The 20,251-nt window shown below is 45.0% G+C and overlaps 1 protein-coding gene across 1 annotated transcript in view; it reads right to left on the reverse strand.

Annotated features, from left to right (window-relative positions):
• MNAT1 (MNAT1 component of CDK activating kinase) overlaps positions 1–20,030 on the reverse strand; it is a 669,332-nt gene extending 649,302 nt beyond the window's left edge. The window contains exon 1 of the mRNA XM_078662088.1: positions 19,807–20,030. Within this exon, the coding sequence (XP_078518214.1) occupies positions 19,807–19,895 (89 nt within the window). The 5' untranslated portion in view covers positions 19,896–20,030. The remainder of the gene's footprint in view (positions 1–19,806) is intronic.
• Between the last annotated feature and the right edge of the window lie 221 nt (positions 20,031–20,251).

Raw genomic sequence — 20,251 nt, forward strand, 5'->3', positions numbered from 1 at the left:
GGAAGTCCCCCCTGGTGTTTTGAGGCACAGGCCGCTGTAGAACGAGTTGTCTTTGGCACTATTGTCAAGCACAGCAGACAGGCCAGCAGGGTTGGCACCAAGTCAGTTGCTGGTCTTCTTTTCTTGCTTTTGTGACTCTTCAGCATCCATCTTCTTCTTTCAGGTTGGCAGGATTTGATTTTCTGGTTCTAGGGGCTCTCATAAACACCACATTTAGGGGCATTAGGGGAGTGTAGGCTAGTAGACAATGGGCTACTTACCACTGGGGTCACCACGTCCTCTATATGACCACTTCCTGTGGGAAGGGGGCATACCCAGTCCCACAGTTCCTAGTTCTGCCATCACAAAGAAGGCAAACTCTGAAATTCTGTGTCCACAATAGGTAGCCCATCTTAGGGGTGGGACTAGCCTGAAGGTGAACACCTCTCTGACTACTAATTTTCCCACCTGTCCAGACATCAAATGGGCCAGCGGGGGTGGCATCCCTCGAATGGAAGCTTGATTTACATAACAGGCGGTGGGCTCTTTGGAGCTCCTGGTCTTGGAATGCTAATTTACAGGTCATCCTGCTGTAGGGGGAGTAAAACACCCTCAACCAGAGGAGTCTTTGTTTCTGAGCTCCTGAGAGCATGGCCTATCCCTCCTGGTGGTCAGGAACTGGTCTGTGGTGGCAGGGTGGTCAGAACCAATCAGTCAGCACACTAGTAGTTGGTAGGTTTTCAGGGGGCACCTCTAAAGTGTCATCTGGGTGCATGTATTAATAAACCCATCACAGGGATCAGTGCGGGATTAACATTACAAGATACCAAACATCATTGGTTTCAGTGAAGCCATTATGTTGCTGTGGAACTCATTTTACACCAGTGTCTAGTACTTTTATTTAAAATGGCTTCCCTGGTCACTTGTACTGGAAGTATTTTTTAATTTTTATTTTATTCAAGAGTTTTATATAGCGCTGGCTAGACCAGGAGGTATCAGAGCGCTTTACATGAGGTTCCACAAAAATTACAATTACAAGATTACATCAGTTCCAAATTACATCAGTTGCTAGACAAACAATTGCAAGAGGCATAGAAGACGAGATAATTGAAGTGTAGAGGGGAAGGGGGGAAGGGTAAAGGGATAGGAGGGAGATATGGTAGAGAGACGAAAGGAAAGTCTGTCCAAAGTCCGGCTGGGTAGGTGACGGTCGAGGGGGAAGTCCCAAAACCCATCTCCTCTATAGCTATCAGGTAGCTCCACCGGGCATTGGCCAAATACCTCGGTCTCAATGGGAAAAGCAATTAAAGGAACATGGAGGGCAAAATAAATGGAGCGTAGAGGGGAGGGGGCATCGAAGGAGAGAAAGGGGGGATAGGGGAAGAGACAACAGGGAGAGACGAAATGAGGTCTGTCTAACGGCCGACTGGGTAGGTGACGACCAAGTAGGGAGTCCACGGTCCATCTCCCCTATAGCTAAACCAGGTAGCTCCATCGGGCATTCAACAAAATAGTTCAGTCTCAATATATTGGGAGAGGCGAGAAGGAGAGACAAAAATAGAGGGAGGATGCGGGAAGAGACGACAGGAGAGACGAAAGGAAGTTTGGCTGAAGACCGACTGGGTAGGTGAAGTCCGAGGAGGGAATCCCCGACCTGTCTCCCCTATAGCTAAACTAGGTAGCTCCATCGGGCATGAGACAAAATAGCTAGATCTCAAATGACGAGGGAAACATTCACAGATAGACAGGGTGGGGACTAAGGGACAGGACAGGTGAAGGCAGAGGTCAGCAACAGGAAAGTGGAGAGGAGTAGAGCAAGGCGATAAACAGGGTGGGGATTAGGGCCAGGACAGGTGAAGGCAGAAAGGTAGTTCGGCAGGAAGTTCCCATGGATCTGGTGGGCTATAGATCGCGGTCCTGGTGTTGCGTCACGAGGTCAAGGACCCTGGTGCCCACCGAATCCACATCTTGCTGCAGGGACGACACCGCTCCGACCAGGCCGAACGTAGGTGATCCATTGAGGATTTGATGTCGCGACTGATGTTACTGCGTAGTTCGGCTTTGTAGTCCTTGAGCATGTCCACACATGTAGTATAGTGCAACCAGCTTTAGTGCTGTAAGGCCTGTTGTAGTGGGGACTTATCTATACTGCATGCCGTGTCTGTAGATATGGTACACAGGGATGTGTGCCATGTGTGTTTTCATGTTTTTCTGCAATGGCAGTCTGCATGAGTTAGGCGAGAGGTCCCTTAGGATGGCACAATACATGCTGCAGCCCTTAGTGACCCTTGTTAGTACCCTTATCCTAGGTACCTGGGGTACAATTTACTAGGGACTTACAGGAGTGCTAACGGTATTGTCAATTGGGAGAACAATTGTACAGTTTTAGGGAAAGAGATCTGGCACTTTGGTCCTGGACAGCAGGTACCCAGTCCAGGCAAAAAGTTTCATGTGACCATGTCAAAAAGGGAACTTTTCTACATCAAGGTGTTCCACCAAGCTTTATTTAAGGAGGCTACATAACAGATTAGTGGATATGTAGGGTTGGGCAGCACCACTCACCATACTTTCTCTTGATTCCGAAAAGGCATTTGACTCAACACAGTGACCATATTTAATCCTGACACAGCAGAAAACTGGCTTTGGTCCGATGTTATGTAACTGAGTCGCTCTTCTTTATGCCCCGCCAATAACACAGGGAGTCCACATTCTCCACTGCGCTTTGCCTTATGTATAGACACTTCAGCATATTGGATTAAGTCAGCAGAAGAGGTTAAAGGGGGTTCAAGGCGAATGATAGCTGTACAGGAGAAGATTTTGCTATATAAAGATGATATATTGCTAATTCCAGTCAATGATCCATAAGATCCTCCAGATGTTTGGAGAGTTTGGTAGACATACAGGGTACAAAATCAACTTGGGGAAATCAATTCTATACAAAAATTGTGGTTGCTTGACCCTGAAACCTCCAGCCAAGAATCAAGGTAACTGAAAAAGGTTTTAAATATCTAGGCATATATGTAACTCCCAAGGTTCAATTGTAATGGATCAAAACATAGAATGTATACTATTAGTTTGAGAAGATGTATGTAGATGGAGGACGCTTCTGTTATTGCTCCTGGGTAAGGCGGCAATCTTTAAGATTATTTCACCACCAAAGTTACTCAATGTTCTGCAGATGGAACCTTTGACATGATTGACAAAGAGGTCAAAACCCTTTTCTGGGATAAAAGAAAACCAATTATTACACTGAACATGTTAACTACCAAGATCTATAATGGGGTGGCAATTCTAGATATCTAAACATACTACTGGACCTTGCAGATCCTCCCAATAAATGACTGAATTTCTGCCCCGTGGGATGACCCCCTCAATAAGGATGGAAAGGTCAACCATTTTAACTCCCACTTATATGCACTAAATATATGGTGGGAGTGAACACGCTAATCTCCTAAAGGCGACCCAGGCAACACCACATGCTTGAGAGAAGGTGAGAAAATGTATAGGATGGAAGGACGCAGTCACAATGGCGACACCAGTGCGGGACATAAACTGTTGAGGGAAGTACACAAATTAAAGAAGTATAAAACATGGGACCATATAGGTATCATAAAAGTGGGAGATGTGATCGAGGGAGGTGGAATAAAACAATTTGCTGTACCACAGACAGAATGTAAAATGGCTTCAAGCCAGTAGTTCAAATATGTTCAGTTGAGGCCCCCCCTTCAGGCAGAGAATGTGACCTGGAATGAGATCACCTGTTGGAGAATAGACTGCTAGTGGTTGAGCTGAGGGATGGGAGGGGGAGAATCTTCTTGATATACAAAGCTCTCAATAATAATAATAATAATATACCAGCTGGCTGCAAAATCTTAGACTGAAATGGGAGACTGATATTGGGTAGATGGAATACATAAAATACCTATCCACCCCAAGACTGTATTATCAACATATCCTAATGTCTTCCTTATACTTCATTTACATATGGTCAATATGTATCAATATTTACTCCAAATGTAACTCAAGTAATTGCTGCTATGCCAATTCTGTGAAGTGCACTGATAGCAATGGGTCAAGGTAGCACCATACAAAACTTGGTAAATAAATAAATAGGGCAGCGGCCCTGATACACACAAGACAAGTAGCAATAAAAATGCAGCTATGCCTGAAGCAACTAAAAATTCTCAACAGGTCTTACTATGAAAGGAGAAGTTCATACAAAATTGGAAGAGCCCCATCACCCACCTGCTTGGAATGTAACAGGGAGGAGGGGTCTGCGCGTCCTTCAGTCCTTCATTATACAATCTGGGAATGCAATAAAATACCACAGTACTGGATGAATTCGGTATAATTCTTGACACGGATAGACCTCCGATGCCTCTGTTATTGATAATGGGAATTCCAAACTATATTGACCTACTCCAGAAAAACTACTATTTTGCATTGGCAGTAGCAATCGAGATTTGTCAAGACACTGGGGTCTCATAGAATGACAATATTAAAGGAAAAGCAAGATGGCATGGATATGTTCATAGGGGACGGAAAGAGTAACGTATGAAGCCAGAGGCTGTCCTGGAAAGTTTAACAAGATATGGAGCTGGTGAAGGGAATTTTATTGATTTGAAGTGAATTACCTCTGGATGATCCTGTAAAAGACAAGTACCAGAACAAGGGGGGTAAATGGTCTTTCACAAGGGACTACCAAGTCATTGATATACTATGTGTTTATTGAATCCTCGCGGCCAACTATATATATAGATCTTTCGTATATGAGTAGCAAAATTATGATTGTACTGGTACAAGAGGATTATTGTTGAAAATCGAAAAAGAAAAAAAAACTAAGAAATTCAATATTCAAATGTAAACAACATAATATGGGAGGCAAAGAACAACCACCTATTACAACGAGCAAACCAAACTTCTCCAGATTGTATCTAGGAACAAACCATAAACCAATTCGCCATGAAACCAAAGGACAATTTACAAACCGACAAGAGATTGATTTTTTGTGGAGAAGGGTGACTGACAGAGTGGAAATTCAGACACTCATGGCACAGACAGACTTATAGAAGTCTGCTGCAATAAGAGGCAAGAATAGGATGCATACAACAGAAACGGTTAGAGAATCAAAAATTATTAAATGAAAAATAACCTAAGACAACAGGATGACAGACGGGTATAAAATAAGGGGTGCCCAACACGAGGAAGTGATACTTCGAGGGGATAAAATGTAGAAGAGTCTGCATAAATTTTGTAAAGTTTACAAACTACACATTTTCCAAAAGGATGCAAGGTTTTGTAACCTTCCAACACTTCACTTGCAGACAGACATTGCTACAGTGCAGTTTGGGCAATAGAAATATCCTGCTGTAACTTTTTAAATCTAGAGAACTCTCCATATAAATGTAGATTTGCTATTTTGGGGGGAAATTGACCTTTGCAAGATTATTTTTTTCATGTCAGATTTGCAAAGATTGTACAGGTTTGAAATAAAATTCCTACATTTTGATTTGACCTCCAGTATAATTGAAGCTTATTAAAAAATGCATATTTGCTCAATGAAGCAAATGTTGGTATGGTTTGTTAAACATGTCAATTCAGCTTTAGGGCACAAGTCACTTCAGTTCTCAGCTGTACAAAATGACATTTCCATGTGTGAACCAACTACAAAGGTCTCAACTTGCCCACGCTGATTTGCCTTCCCTTCTACTGACTTTTAAACTGCCATTACTAAAATCAGTACATTTTGTTGAAACATTTGGTAAATTGATGGGGACGTGAAGCTTAATGAAACACTTTAGGCTGTTTTTTAATACTATCCAAGGATAGTTGTTCCTTATACTCTCCATCTTTTAAATACTGCTTCCAGGAGGTCTCATCCAGCCTCATTTTAAACAAAACACCAATTTCCTCATATGTTAAACTTACACTAGGAAGCTAAAACTAAATGAAGCGAAGAAAAATTACTCATGTTAACCACAGGTATGAGATTTTTTTGAGGGAGGTGGAGTGAGACAATTGAAATCCATCCAGGTACCAAAAGCAAAGGAAATCCTCACTGCATTTAGCATCATAAAATATGAGACAAAATCGCCAGGTCCATGCCATGTGAATATGATGTAAGTCTTTAATATAGACACATACTGTTTGGACATATCCTTTACTTTGCATTTATTTGAAAGCCTCTATTCACTCTATGTTGAATAGCACCTTAAAGACTGTTGTCACCAATTAGTCCCTCTTCCTCATCACAACCATAACAATTTGAAGATTAATAACATCTAGGAGGCACCCTTTACATCTGAATGTCCCCTTTGTCTATTTCTAACACAAACAGAGCATTAAATGCTGCTCTCTCCTGGTATGTGTCGATTGTTGCTATGTCTGGGCTGTGCTGTAGGGTTACTCCATGCCCCTCAAACTACTTGCTAACTTTATTGTTTTATGAATGCGCCTGGTCACACAGGCCTATACCATGGATATATGGTACACTTTAAGAGATGCTTTATGTCACACTCATTTCTGGAGTCTCCCCTAAATGTGGCGGCTAGGATTTATTTGAAGTTACAGTACACAACTCCCATTCCAGGGGACTGTATAAGAGGCCAATAATTTCCTGATGTGCAGGGAGCCACGCTATCTCCTCCCCTCTACCACAATCTAGTCTCATTCTTAATGCCCATCCATTCCTGTGGTTGTGCAGAATATGCCAAACTCTTCGTACAATGTACACATCCAGGGAAATGTGGGTTTGTAACCTAAATGTGAGCTATGATCTTGCTCAGCAGGGTCAATATCTCATCTCTCTTCCCCCTTATTCGTAGTACCCGATTGTCATGGTTGGCAATCAATCAATCAAAAACATTTATAGAGCACGCTACTCACCCGTAAGGGTCTCAAGGCGCTGAGGGTGGGGGGGACGGGATGGGGGGCTGCTACTGCTCGAAGAGCCAGGTCTTGAGGTGTTTCCTGAAGGTGAGATGGTCCTGGGTCATTCGTAGGTGAGCGGGGAGGGAGTTCCACGTCTTGGCAGCCAGGTAGGAGAATGATCTTCCTCCGGTGGTGGTTCTGCGAATCCGTGGGACGGTGGCGAGGGCGAGACTTGCGGAGCGAAGCTTGCGAGTTGGAGTGTGGAACGTGAGGCGGTTGTTGAGGTATTCGGGGCCTATGTTGTGGAGCTCTTTGTGTGCGTGGGTGAGGAGCCTGAACGTGAACCTTTTGCTGACGGGGAGCCAGTGCAGGTCTCTCAGGTGGTCAGATATGTGGCTGTGGCGGGGGATGTCGAGGATGAGTCGTGCGGATGCGTTCTGTATGCGCTGGAGTCTTTTCTGAAGTTTGACTGTGGTTCCTGCGTATAGGGCGTTCCCGTAGTCTAGTTGGCTGGTGACGAGGGCCTGGGTGGCCGATTTTCTAGTTCCGGTAGGGATCCACCGGAAGATCTTTCGGAGCATGCGCAGGGTGTTGAAGCATGAGGATGAGATGGCGTTGACTTGCTTGGTCATCGTGAGAGAGGAGTCCAGGATAAATCCCAGATTGCGTGCGTGGTCTGTGGGTGTCGGTGCGGTGCTCAGTGCTGTGGGCCACCATGAGTCGTCCCAGGCGGATGGGAAAGGTCCGAGTATGAGGACCTCCATCTTGCCTGAGTTCAGTTTCACACGGCTAAGTTTCATCCGTTCCGCAACGTTTTTCATTCCTTCCTGGAGGTTGAATTTGGCGGTGGCTGGGTCTTTGGTGAGGGAGAGTATCAGCTGGGTGTCGTCGGCGTTCGAGATAATGTTGAGGTTGTGTTTGCGTGTGATGGCGGCGAGGGGGCTCATGTAGATATTGAAGAGGGTTGGGCTGAGCGACGAGCCTTGGGGTACACAGCAGATGATGTCGGTGGCCGCGGAGCGGAAGGGAGGGAGGCGGACTGTCTGGGTTCTGTCGGAGAGGAATGAGGTGATCCAGTTCATGGCGTTACCTTGGATCCCAGCGTTCTGGAGGCGGGTTATTAGGGTGCGATGGCAGACTGTGTCAAAGGCGGCTGAGAGGTCTAGGAGGATGAGGGCGGTTGTTTCCCCGTTGTCAAGCAGGGTCCTGATGTCGTCGGTGGCTGCAATGAGGGCGGTCTCGGTGCTGTAGTTGGCTCGAAATCCGGACTGGGATGGGTCGAGGGAGCCATTGGCCTCGAGGAATGCGGTCAGCTGTTTATTGACGGTCTTCTCAATCACTTTTGCAGGGAAGGGTAGAAGAGAGATGGGGTGGAAGTTCTTGAGGTCTTTAGGGTCCGCTGTGGGTTTCTTCAGTAGGGCGCTGATCTCTGCCTGCTTCCAGCTCTCTGGGAAGGTGGCGGACGTGAGGGAGTTGTTTATGAAGTTCCGGAGGTGGGGTGCGATGATGGTGTCGGCTTTGTTGAAGATGTGGTGAGGAAGTGGGTCGGAAGGAGAGCCGGAGTGGATGGTGTTCATAACGTGGGTGGTGTCTTCAGTGCTGATGGGAGTCCAAGCGCTGAGGGTGGTTGTAGGGGGCGTTGATTCGGTGGCTGGGGGCAGAGTCTGGGCGCCGAAGCTGTTGTGTATGTCGGCGATCTTGCGGTTAGAGATCGTGGCGAGGGAGTTGCAAAGGTCTTGTGACAGTGTGATGTTGTTGCGGCTGGGGTTGGAGAGCTCTTTTACGATGCTGAAGAGTTCCTTGCTGTTGTGTATGTTATTGTTGTTCAGCCGCTCTTTGAACGATGTCTTTTTGGTGGTGCGGATCAGCTGGTGGTGTTTGCGGGTGGCGATCTTGAGGGCTGTCAGGTTTTCTGTCGTCTGTTCGCGGCGCCAGGTTTTCTCAAGGGTTCTGCAGGATTTCTTCGATTCTTTGAGGTCGTCGGTGAACCATGTGGCTTTCCTGTTGCTGGGCTTGCCTGGGGGGTTCTTCAGTGGCGCAAGGGTGTCGGCGCAGTTGATGATCCACTGTGTGAGGTTGCGGGCTGCGTCGTTGGTGTCAGCAGTGTTGATTGGTGGGTTCTGGTTCAGTGATGTGGTTAGCTGGTCTGTGGTGAGTTTTCTCCAGCATCTGCGGGGGATCTGTTGCGGGTGGTGGTGGGATGTGGTCTTCTTAAAGGTGAAATAGATGCAGCTGTGGTCGGTCCAGTGTAGTCCGGTGGAGTGGCTGAAGGTAACGTGGCCACTGGCAGAGAAGATGGGGTCGAGCGTGTGGCCTGCGTTGTGGGTGGGGGTGTTCACCAGTTGCTTGATGGTGTTCTTGTAGATGATGGCGATTCCTCCTCCGGTTTGGTTGAAGCGATCCTTTCGAGTGATCTTGTAGCCGTCCTGGATGGCTATGGCGATGTCGGGGGCAGAGGAGATGTTCATCCAGGTTTCCGTGAGGAAGGCGACTTCTGGTGCTGTTGTGTCGAGGAGGTCCCAAAGTTCGACAGTGTGCTTGTGGACGGAGCGGGTGTTGAGCAGGATGCACTTGAGGTGGTGGTTGTTGTTGCCTGGTCCGGACGATGGGGTGCAGGTTCGGACGCAGGTGAATTTGCAGACTTGGCAGGAGAAGGGTCCGTGGGCGCGCTTAGGGGTGGCTCGGTAGCAGGCAGATGGTCGGCCGGTGTTGAGTGCGTGGAGGGTGGTGGTGTCGTAACTCAGTCGGGTTTCTTGGTTTCGGCGGGGACCAGGGGTTCTGGCGCTGGGCGCGGTCCAGGCACGGACGGGCGCAGACGGGCTTGCCTTTGGCAAGAGGGGTTGTGGGAGGGAGGAGCAGCTGGGAGGCGGCCGCGGGCAGCGAATGGGGCACCAAGGGGGCGGGGCCGCAATGGAAGCAGAGGCGGGAAAGCGCGAGGGAGGGGAGCGGGTGGGGGGTGACACAAAAAGCAAAAGGGGGCGGGGGGAGAGGGCACAGAGGGCACCAGTAGCGACAGTAAGCAGTATGAAAAAACACAATCAGTGGCAACAAAGTGGAATCAGGAAGTAACAAGGCCAGGCAAACTAACAAGACCGGCCGCGGAGCTGGAGAAGGCGGTCAGGACACAGAGGGCAGAGGCGGCGGGACAGCGGCACAGGAGGACCGTGTGGCGGCTGAGGGGGCGACCTACCTGGTGACAGGGTCAAGGGTCGCTGAGCAGCTGGGATGGCATCCGTTAAAGTCCTCAGAATTTTAATTGAGCTATGAGGCATTGCTCTACAGATTGCCACTTACATTTCTTTTCCTAGTATTTTTATGGAGGTTACAGTTTCTTATTTCCCTCCTTAGAGGTTGTTGTTTTAAGTTTGAGCACTGTTGAAAGCCAAATGTCTGTGTTTTTTATGGGAACGTACTACAACTCTCGTTAGTGTATTGTTAGGTAGAGAGTCAGAGTCCATGCTATGCACAATCGTTCTCTCCTGCTGGCTAATTAGCATTGGCCTGCCTGTAGCTGGCCTGTCAGTGTGGCTTTTATAAGATGAAAATACTGTTCTTCTGGCAGAGATAATGGCTCGCACCTGGCAGTATGGTTTGGGTGACTAATGTGACCCAGCTTAACCCAAACAGGGCAGTTTAGGAGTGTCTAGGAACTTCATTAACATACACATGACTGGGAGAGACTTCGTCTTTTATAGTTTAGTGATAATCGGTCTTCTTAACCCAAATCATACTTTCGCTTCTCGACTTTAGTCTCAGTCAACAAGGTAGTTGGCACCGGACCAATCTAGAGTGGTCGAGTGGGAAGGGACTGCTTATTACCTCAAACACACCACTAGATGTGCCACAAGCTCCTTTCAGGGGCAGAAAGATTTTTGGGATTTTCCAGAGGATGGTGTACTGTGGAAAAGATTGCAGTAAGGCAAATAGGATGTGCAGCAAGAGTAGGAAGGTTTGCTCTTCAGTATTTTGTGCCTATTGCTCAGGGAGTGACAAGGAGTGACCCCCACCCACTGGCAAGTGAACTGAACAAAGCAGCACCTCGCATCCAGGTCCTCAGAACACTGTCTTGACCTATGGCAGAACAGAAGAGGACTGGACTTGCAGTCTATAACCGGTGTGGATGGTGCAGACATTTTTTTTTAGGAGCAGGCAGTTGTCCCAGGGATCACTGCCTGCCCGTAAAAATTCAACTAAAGTTTCATTTTTAAATGCATCCGGTTTTCCTTTAAGGAAAACAGGCTGCATTTAAAAAAACTGATTAAAAAGCAGTCACAGACATGGTGGTCTGCTGACCCCAGCAGGCCACCATCCCTGTGAGTGCTAGCCATTCCCAATGGGGTCGGAAACTGCGACTGCCTCATGAATATTAATGAGGCATGCAATTTGCGATCCCATTGGGAATCGCAAACAGTGTCCGAGACACTGTTGTACATTGCATCTAGTGAGATGCAAATTGTGTGTCGCAATTTGCGACTCACTAAATGCAAGCATCGAACATCTAGCCCTTACAGTCTTCCTTTTAGACACCTGCAGCATTGGTGAGGTGATATAAGCATTATAAAACTTCTTAAAAGACTCTCATGAAATCCCAAACTTCAAATTACAAATGGACTTGCTTTGTTTTTTCTTAGTTAAAGGAAGGTGCATCCACTATTCAAATATATGCAAAGTGTGATAACACAATAAATACAGAATGCATAGCCTCAAAAAAAAATCTGCATTTGGACAGGATAGAATAGATTAGATTAACTGGTGCTTGCTAATAATTGGCGAAATGTAAAATTGTCAAAATAGTTTGTGATAACAGGATTAGCATGAGCAAACAAAATCTAAAACAAAAAGGTTTTTAAACTTTAATTTCATACTGCAAATCACATAATACAATGAAAATGGCTGCTCATTTCTCTAATTTGTATTCGGGTGGTTGTCCTTCAAATGTTCTTGTTCTCAAAGTTTGCGGATGCTTTCCTACGTCCCCTTGAACAGGCCACCGATACTTATTTAAAAGATACCAAAGGCGGTCCTCCAACTTTTGAAGGACATACCCTTCGACCCTAAGACACAATTATTGCTCAGCCTTGACGTGGAGAGTCCATATACAAGCTTGCCCCACGACGAGACACTATGGATCATAGAAGAGATACTATTCAGTAACCCTTGGAAGTACCAGACACTCAGAGGGATGGTCTTGGAATGCATTACGTTGGCACTCACAAAAAACTTTTTTAGGTATAACACCACTCTATACCTTCAAAGCCATGGGACTAGCATGGGCAGCACTTTTGCTCCGAGTCTTGCTGGCCTATATGTCCACCATTTGGAAACCAACAAGATCCTGAAAGTGACCAACCCTTTCAGAAAAAACATCTTGATATGCAGGAGGTACATAGACGATGTCTTGGTAATCTGGGAAGGGGATCTGCAGTCAGTGACCGCTTTCATGACATGGCTTAACAACCAGAATGCCTTCCTCAAATTCACCAGCTCTGTCTCTAATGAGTCTCTGGTATTCCTAGATTTGAATATTTACCCTGAAGCATGTACCCTCAAAACAACCACACACTTCAAGCCTACTGCCAGGAATTGCCTACTGAGGTTTGACAGTTTCCATCCTCGTCACTTACGAGAGAACCTACCCTATGGCCAATTCCTCCGCCTGAGGCGGAATTGCACTGACGTTGCCCAGTTCAAAACACAGGCTAATGATCTCAAAATCAAACTGAAACAAAGGCAATATCCAGACCGCATAATTGATGCCGCTATGAAGCGGGCAAGGAACAACCACAGAGGTGCCCTCCTGGAAAACAAAACAAACGCAGACAATGACCTGAGAAGACAAATATGTGTGACAACATACAACACACATTCGAATAAGGTCACTAAAATCATCAACAAAAACTGGCGTATCCTGACTTGTGGAGATTTGAACCTTGACAAACCATTGATTGCACACAAGCGTGGGAGAAACCTGAAGGACATACTAGTCCATACACGCCCTAAAGAGTGCCAATCACAGACTTCTATGCATGGCATACAAGGGCACTACCCATGCGGCAACTGCAGCAGTTGCCACCTCACCAAAAAAAGCAAACATCTTACCTTCAGAAATGGTACAACATGGGAACAAAAGAAACTAACCACCTGTAACAGCAAAAACGTGGTATACATGATCACATGCCCATGCGCCCTGGAGTACGTAGGGATGACAACCAGAGCAGTCAAAACACGTATGAATGAACACAAAAGTAACATTAGATGCAAAAAGAGCACCAGTAAAATGGCAACGCATATTCTGGAGGCACAACATTGTGTGAACGACATTAAGTGGACGGTGATTGAACAACTACCAACCGAGAATTGGCTGTTCCAAAAGGAACAACGATGGGTATTCCGCTTGGGCACCCACATTGAAGGGTTGAATGATGATATACCGTGGGGCCAACTCATTTAAATGCCATTTCAAACTGAACCATTATGGTCAATAATCACCCATTCCTTATGGATTAGACATAGGATTATGTCTCGGTCCATGAGATCTGTTACAACCAATACCACATGAGGCTAACCTTTTGAACTTAGATCTGTTACATCGTGGCTCCTATCAATTATACCCTCATGCATTACCAGGTTAATCCCCTACTCAGGGTGCTCCCACCGACTATGCATAATAACGAATCCCCATGTATTTGAATCAACATGCCCGCAGTTGGCCCTTCACTTCTTGCTTATGCAGCGGAGTGAGTACATGGTGTATATTAGGCAAGTGTTCTTCTGCTTGAAAAAGACTTCTACAGAGGGCGCGATACGAATCCTAGCACGCAGGCGGCCCTGTATATCATTATGATCTAAGACCAAGTCTAGATAGAGACGCATGGGTCTCTTGCGCATGCGCTACACACGATCACCATCGCGCATGCGTTTAAAGGGAACTCAACCTGGCCGCACACGCGCTGAAGCTCCGGTCATTTGGAAACTACAATGGACTACAAAAACGGCCTCACACAGGGTTTCTTGAGCAACGAACTAGCGGAATACACATATTAGGTCTATCCGACTAGCCTACCTAATTACCAATTAACAAATGAAGGAGAGCGTCCTATCACTATACACATCGCCCCTCCGGCGCACTACCGCATTCACAGCGGAGCCGCGTTCGGGGGAGCAAGGACATTCCTAGTGCTACAACTCGTGAGTATAGTTACAAGGAGATTCGTGGGCAGCTAAGTCAACAAAGCCTGTAAGTACCAGAAACACGGATATCTTGTATTACCTACAGGAGTCATTGGGCGAGAGTAACCCCCAGCGTTTGGAGGCTCATGAGGCATTGTACCCGAAAAAATAAAGTATGTTCTTTACCCCCCTTACTACTTCTTATTCCACACGCTAACAGCTAGGTCCTAGGGGCACAACCTGGTCATATCCTATAGAGAGTGTGTTTCATGTTATGTGTGTGTCTGTAATGTCTCTGTCCTCTTTTTTACAGGGTCACCTGCACGATTAGTATGACGATCCCCGTCTAGTGACCCCACACTATATATATATATATATATATATATATATATATATATATATATATATATATATATATTTATATTTATATATGTACTATACACATTTTTTACAGGTCACTGTACCGTGTAAAAGGTTGGGAAGCGGAGTACTACAGTTGTGGTCTTTTTCTTTCCATTTGTTCTAGGTTATTTGCGCATTAGCAGAGAACTTCATATTATTTGTAGGCACATTGAAGCACTACATTCCTTTTGTAAATACACTTTTTTACTTAGAAAAACGTGAGTAAGGTGGGGTGTGGTGCACCCTGTCCTGAAGAAGGAGTTGATCTCGAAACATGTCGACGCACCCAAGAGGTGTTGTGCTTAATATCACATAATCACCTCGACCTGCACCTTTTTAATAGTACCAGCCCGGGGGTTCATTAAAATTTAATTGACCTTCCCCACGAGCCAGGTACTTTTTAACAATTCACTCACTTAACTGTCTCCACCACATACTCACACACAACCCTCACACGCACCACGCATAGTCTTGAGATTTAGTGGTCCCGCGTAGTCGTAGGTCGTAGCACGCCGCATCCCGTAGAGGGGTGCGAAGACCCCAATGATGAAGCATGACACCAAGGGTCCTTTTCGTGTGTGAGGGGTATTTTAAAAACACTATGTGCTCCCCACCACAGTAGGGAACACATGATCCATTCTGGCGGATTCTTATTGTTTATTTACAGTATCAGGGAGAACGAATCCACCGCTTTTTCTCTCTCTCTCCCATTGTTATTTATATTTCTGTTCAGCACTGCCATCCTATGGCCATCAGAACTGGGAACTAGAACTGGATATCCAAGTTAGTCCTTTTATGCATTTAACTCTCCAAGCACAGTATAGCTGTCCGTGTAATGCTTAGTTTAGAAGGTGGCAGTGGGTTAGAAACTCACATACAGAATTACATTAATTTGTATTTATTTATATGCTTGTTGAGAGCAAACAAGGCTGACTGGGCATTAGAGGTCTTTACATAGAGGTGCTCTATCTTTTGTAATATATTGAACTAGAAGGTAAATTAATACATGATTAAAAAAAATCAAATGTAAAAAACAACACGTAGAGGAATAATTCACAAGTAAGAGAGATACAGTGTAAAACCAATGCACAAATACTTCAAAGGGCTAATGGGGGTGGGACCGGGGTTCCTTAAAGGGTTACAATTACTGTATACGGCCCCTAATACCCAGGTCCGAGTTGGAGGTATGATCTCTGAGACCTTTACACTGACTTGTGGCACTAGACTGAGATGTCCCCTGTCGCCGCTTCTATTTGAGGCGGCGATGGAACCTTTAGCGGAGACACTGAGGGAAAGTATGGGTAGATGGGGGATCTAGTTGGGAGACACTAACCACGTGGTTTCTATGTATGCCGACGATACCCTGGTGTATATCCGGCAAACAACACTGGCCTTTCCAATATTATTGGATGTATTGCAGAAATTCGGAGAGGTGTATGGATTAAAAACAAACCCCACTAAGTCTAAGCTGGTTCCAATTGGACGGTTGGCAAGAGGACCGTGGGATATGTTACCCTCTGAAAGACTTCCACAAATCCAAACACTTGGGGATTGGACTGGCACATACACCCGAAAGGTACCTGGAACTCAATATAGGAAGGGTGGAGGAAGGAATACGCAGTACGGTGCGTTTCTGGAGGGAGCTGCCACTGTCGCTTATGATCAGGATTGCAATTACAAAAATGATATTCTACTCCAATGTCTATATGCGGTACAACACTCACTCTATAAAATTCCTAGTCATTACTTCACAGCACTAAACAGTTTGTTAATTGAACTGTTATGGGGCTCTAAACGTAAACGAGTTAGCCTGATGACATTGCAGAGAACGTGCCGAGGGGGAGGTTTGGAAGTGCCATGTCTGGATTTTTATTACATGGCCTCCCAAATGCAATATGTTATCCATTGGTTGGACGAACGCCACAACTGGGAGAAACGGCTACTAAAAGAGGGGCTCTCTGCCAGAGCACCTGATGATGGGTGCAAGAATCCCCCCACTTGCCCATATATAATCCATCAAGTAGCGGAGGTCTGGGAACTCACGGTAAAGAAGGTGATAGGTAGAGCACCTTATACTCCAGATATGCCATTATGGGTGGTACAGCCCTTTTCCAAAATGGCTGAATCTATGTCAATTTGTAAATGGAAAGATGGCGTTTGCCTAACAACGGGAGACCTCTTTGAAAATAACAGTTTCTTACATGGGAAAATGTGGAGTCCGCCTTTGCACTAGGGAGAGGGCAGTTTCTGCAATACAGGAGGATTTCCCGGGCGGCCTGAGAGCTGTGGCCCTCTTTTCCGGAGGAGCCTCCTAGAACGAACGTTCTACAGGTGATGCTCTATATGGCCCAGGGATGTCGCTTCACCTCTCATTTATACCAACCGATTCAGGTCAACTTGACAGCTCAAGTACTGCCCATTCAAACACACTGGGAAGAAGCCGTAGGAGACCCCTAAGGGCACAGGAATGGATTAGAGTACACAAAGGAGTTAAATGTGTGAGTTTGAAAGCACAGTTCAAATTACTTCTGTTTAATTTAGTGCAAACGTACCTTACACCCCAAAATGAAGCAGAATATATCCAAATCGTTTGAGTGAGTGCCCCTGATGTAGAGCATTAGAGGCAGATTTCTTACATATGGTGTGGACCTGCCCGGTTCTGGGCCCCTACTGGATCGAAATACTAAATAAACTAAAAGAAAACAACACGGGCTGAGAGATACCTAAAGATATCTGCACAGTGCTATTAGGCTTACTACCTACTCCCAAGAAGAAAACACTAAGCAGGAAATTTACAATGCTGGCACTCGTACTGGCAAAGCATCGAATAGCCAAATCCTGGTTGAGTCCCAGCCCAACACGGACTGGGGCATGGACGAGGGACGTCTATGAATGGGCAACTGCAGAGGCAGTTAGAATGAAACAACTTCCACTGGATGAAAAATTAAAGGAGGATCTACGAGCTTGGGAAATAATGATATTGGATATGATGAGAGGTCCACTACCACCCACAGCGCCCACTGATCCAGACCCATCCGTAGATCCCGGCCGGACAGGTGGAGGGGGGATGACCAGGGGGAGGATAGTTCATGCAACCCTATATAACGGGTCTCACGTTGAGAATGGGGAGGACGTAGCACTGGCACACCAACACGGAAGAGGGAGGGGGTTAAAAATTACTTGCTTTTCTTTTTTTTGACAGACGAATCTTTATTTGAGTGTGGCGCATCATATATGTAAATGACCACTCGGTCGGGGGGAAAGCTACCTGCTTGTTAGAGGTATGCATAAAACTTGTAATGTTTATTCAATCTCCGGATGCTTCAGATGTATGCCTATCATCGACACTTTACAAACCTGACAAAAGCCAATAAAGATATATACTTTTTTTAAAGTATTTCAAAGGGCCAATTCATATCAATTTAAGAGGATGTATGTCAGTGCAGTGCATTACATTGGGAGTCACTAGATCACAGCCACTACATAGGGAGGGGGAGAAAGAGGAAACGGGAACACATACAAACAAAGATTTTGTTTATTATAAATATGTGCAAATATAGCTTTTTTATGTTTTAGGGTTTTTAACGAAAATATTAAAGATTCTACAAAATTGTATAAATAATAGACCACAGGTCAATTGATTTGACTAAGAGTTTTAGTGGCTTCAGCCCATTCCATCAATATTGCCTTTTGAGCCTTGTACAACCATTTATCAAAAAAACGAAAGTACCCGTCTTCCACCTACTAACAATGATTAACCAGGTGTTAAACAAAACTGATGCCCCCTAATCGTATTCTTTGTTTGATACAATTGGAAAATCTTGAGTATGGCTGATCTTGCAACAAATAGCACTTCTTTGTCTGTCATGTGTTTATTAAATAAATATTTTTCGAGCTATACTTGCTTGGCCTGAAAAAATTATATGAACAGTAATGAACAATGTATATCTTCCTTCCGGGTGATATGTGTATTTAAGTACATATTTTTGTCAACCTTGCAGGGTTTTAATACGGAGGATGAATTATCATTAGTAGCTAACAAGGCTGTTTTACAATAGTGAATGTGGGTTTGGTAAGTTTAGGGTAAAAAGCTAAACATCCTTCCAGTTTGTGGTTTGCTCATATGTCCATTCTCAGTTCTGAACAATTTGGAATATAGAAGTATTCCGACGACCCAATGGCACAAAACATATGACTGTGTTGCTATAATTAACCTTGAAACTCGAGCAATTGAAATTAGATCTTAAATGTGCATGTATTTAAAGACTGAAGTCTGCTCATAACTTCCAGTCTTTATACACGAAGTTGATTAAACAGGCCCCAAGACTATACAAATCCTCTTCAGAAATGGTAATCTACTGAATAGTTTAAGATGACATGCCAAAGACTACTTCGCAACAGTTTGTGCCCAAAGTAACATGACTACCCGGAAGCCAGTAATCAAGAGTTAAGGTACACTGGTCAGTCACTCAAAGTAGAGAACAGTTACGAGTCCATTTGGTCCAAAAAAAAACATAGGGAGGAGAGGGTGCAAAATAAACCCCACCCACACCAAAGTTTAAATGGCTTGTTTCTTGAAATTCACCAGTCAGTCAATATTTCCCCTTGATAAGGGCAGAAAAGGGACATGCAACACCCACCGTTCAGGTACGGTTCACCGTTCTTGGCGTTTTCCATGATAATTAGAAAGAAAAGTGCTTCCATCAGACCATAGGACAAAATATGTTATTGGTGTACTTTTGAGGATTGTGGTATCAATCTAGTAATTATTTTTTGCGTTAGAAAAGAAAAGCAACATAACTAAAGTCACTCAGAGCTTCAAATGTTTGTGTCTAGCTAATGTTTACAAAGTTACAACATTCAGTGTACACAGCACCAATGAAAAATGCTGAAAAGGAAGAAAAAAAACCCATAAAATTGTATTATTTTTATGAATTTGACAAGGCACATGAACATCTTGCTTTTGCTAGATATTGTCAGGGTCTCTTTGTATTTGCCAGGTGTAGGGCGAGGAACGAATGACCTGCACTTGATACCAACTGCAGCACTGACATGCTTGGTATCACTCAGGCAGTTAATTGCCCTAAAACCATCAGTGGTGTCATAGTTTTGACTCCATCACTGATCTCCAAGAACACACTTTATTGTATTTATTTATTTAATGCATTTTTATATAGCGCGGACTTCACCCGAAGGTGTCAGAGCGCTGTACAATAGAACCAGTTTCGTTACATGAGAGCTCATTTGGAGTAAATGTTCTTGTTGACAACTCGAACGTTTATAATCAATTCCAATGTTTACTCCATAAAAATACACGGTGAATAAACAGTGCAATGAGCTTACTCTTACTCCCGCGAACTATTGCGCAGTAAAGTATAGACTTACAGCGTGTGCCCGCAGACGTTCACCATCAGCTTCAGGGAGGGGTTCCTGTACTTGGTGGTCTTGCACCGCGGGCATCCCTGGTCATCCATCTCTGTTCTCTAATGCACTAGAAACAACCTGCAAGTGACCCGTTCACACAGCAAGTTTCCCCGTGCGGCGTTCCTGTCCTCCAACACGCATCAAGCAGTGCCGAGACCGGTAACAATCAGTTCCGCCGAATAAAGGTCAACAGTTGCAGCGCCAGCACAGGACACCATGGGGTTAGTTTCACGTGAAAGCTGGATGCTTTCCAGGTCATCTTTAATGTCTATGTCTTGTATTAGAATTGTAATCACATCAAAAACAGAAATATCGATGCGCATTGATAAATATAATATGTCTTATACTATTGAGTACGCTACCGTTTGGAACAACCATCGTCAGAAATGCTATCAATTGTTAGCCG

Source organism: Lissotriton helveticus, chromosome 9 (assembly GCF_964261635.1).
Source record: "Lissotriton helveticus chromosome 9, aLisHel1.1, whole genome shotgun sequence".
NCBI lineage: Eukaryota > Metazoa > Chordata > Amphibia > Caudata > Salamandridae > Lissotriton > Lissotriton helveticus.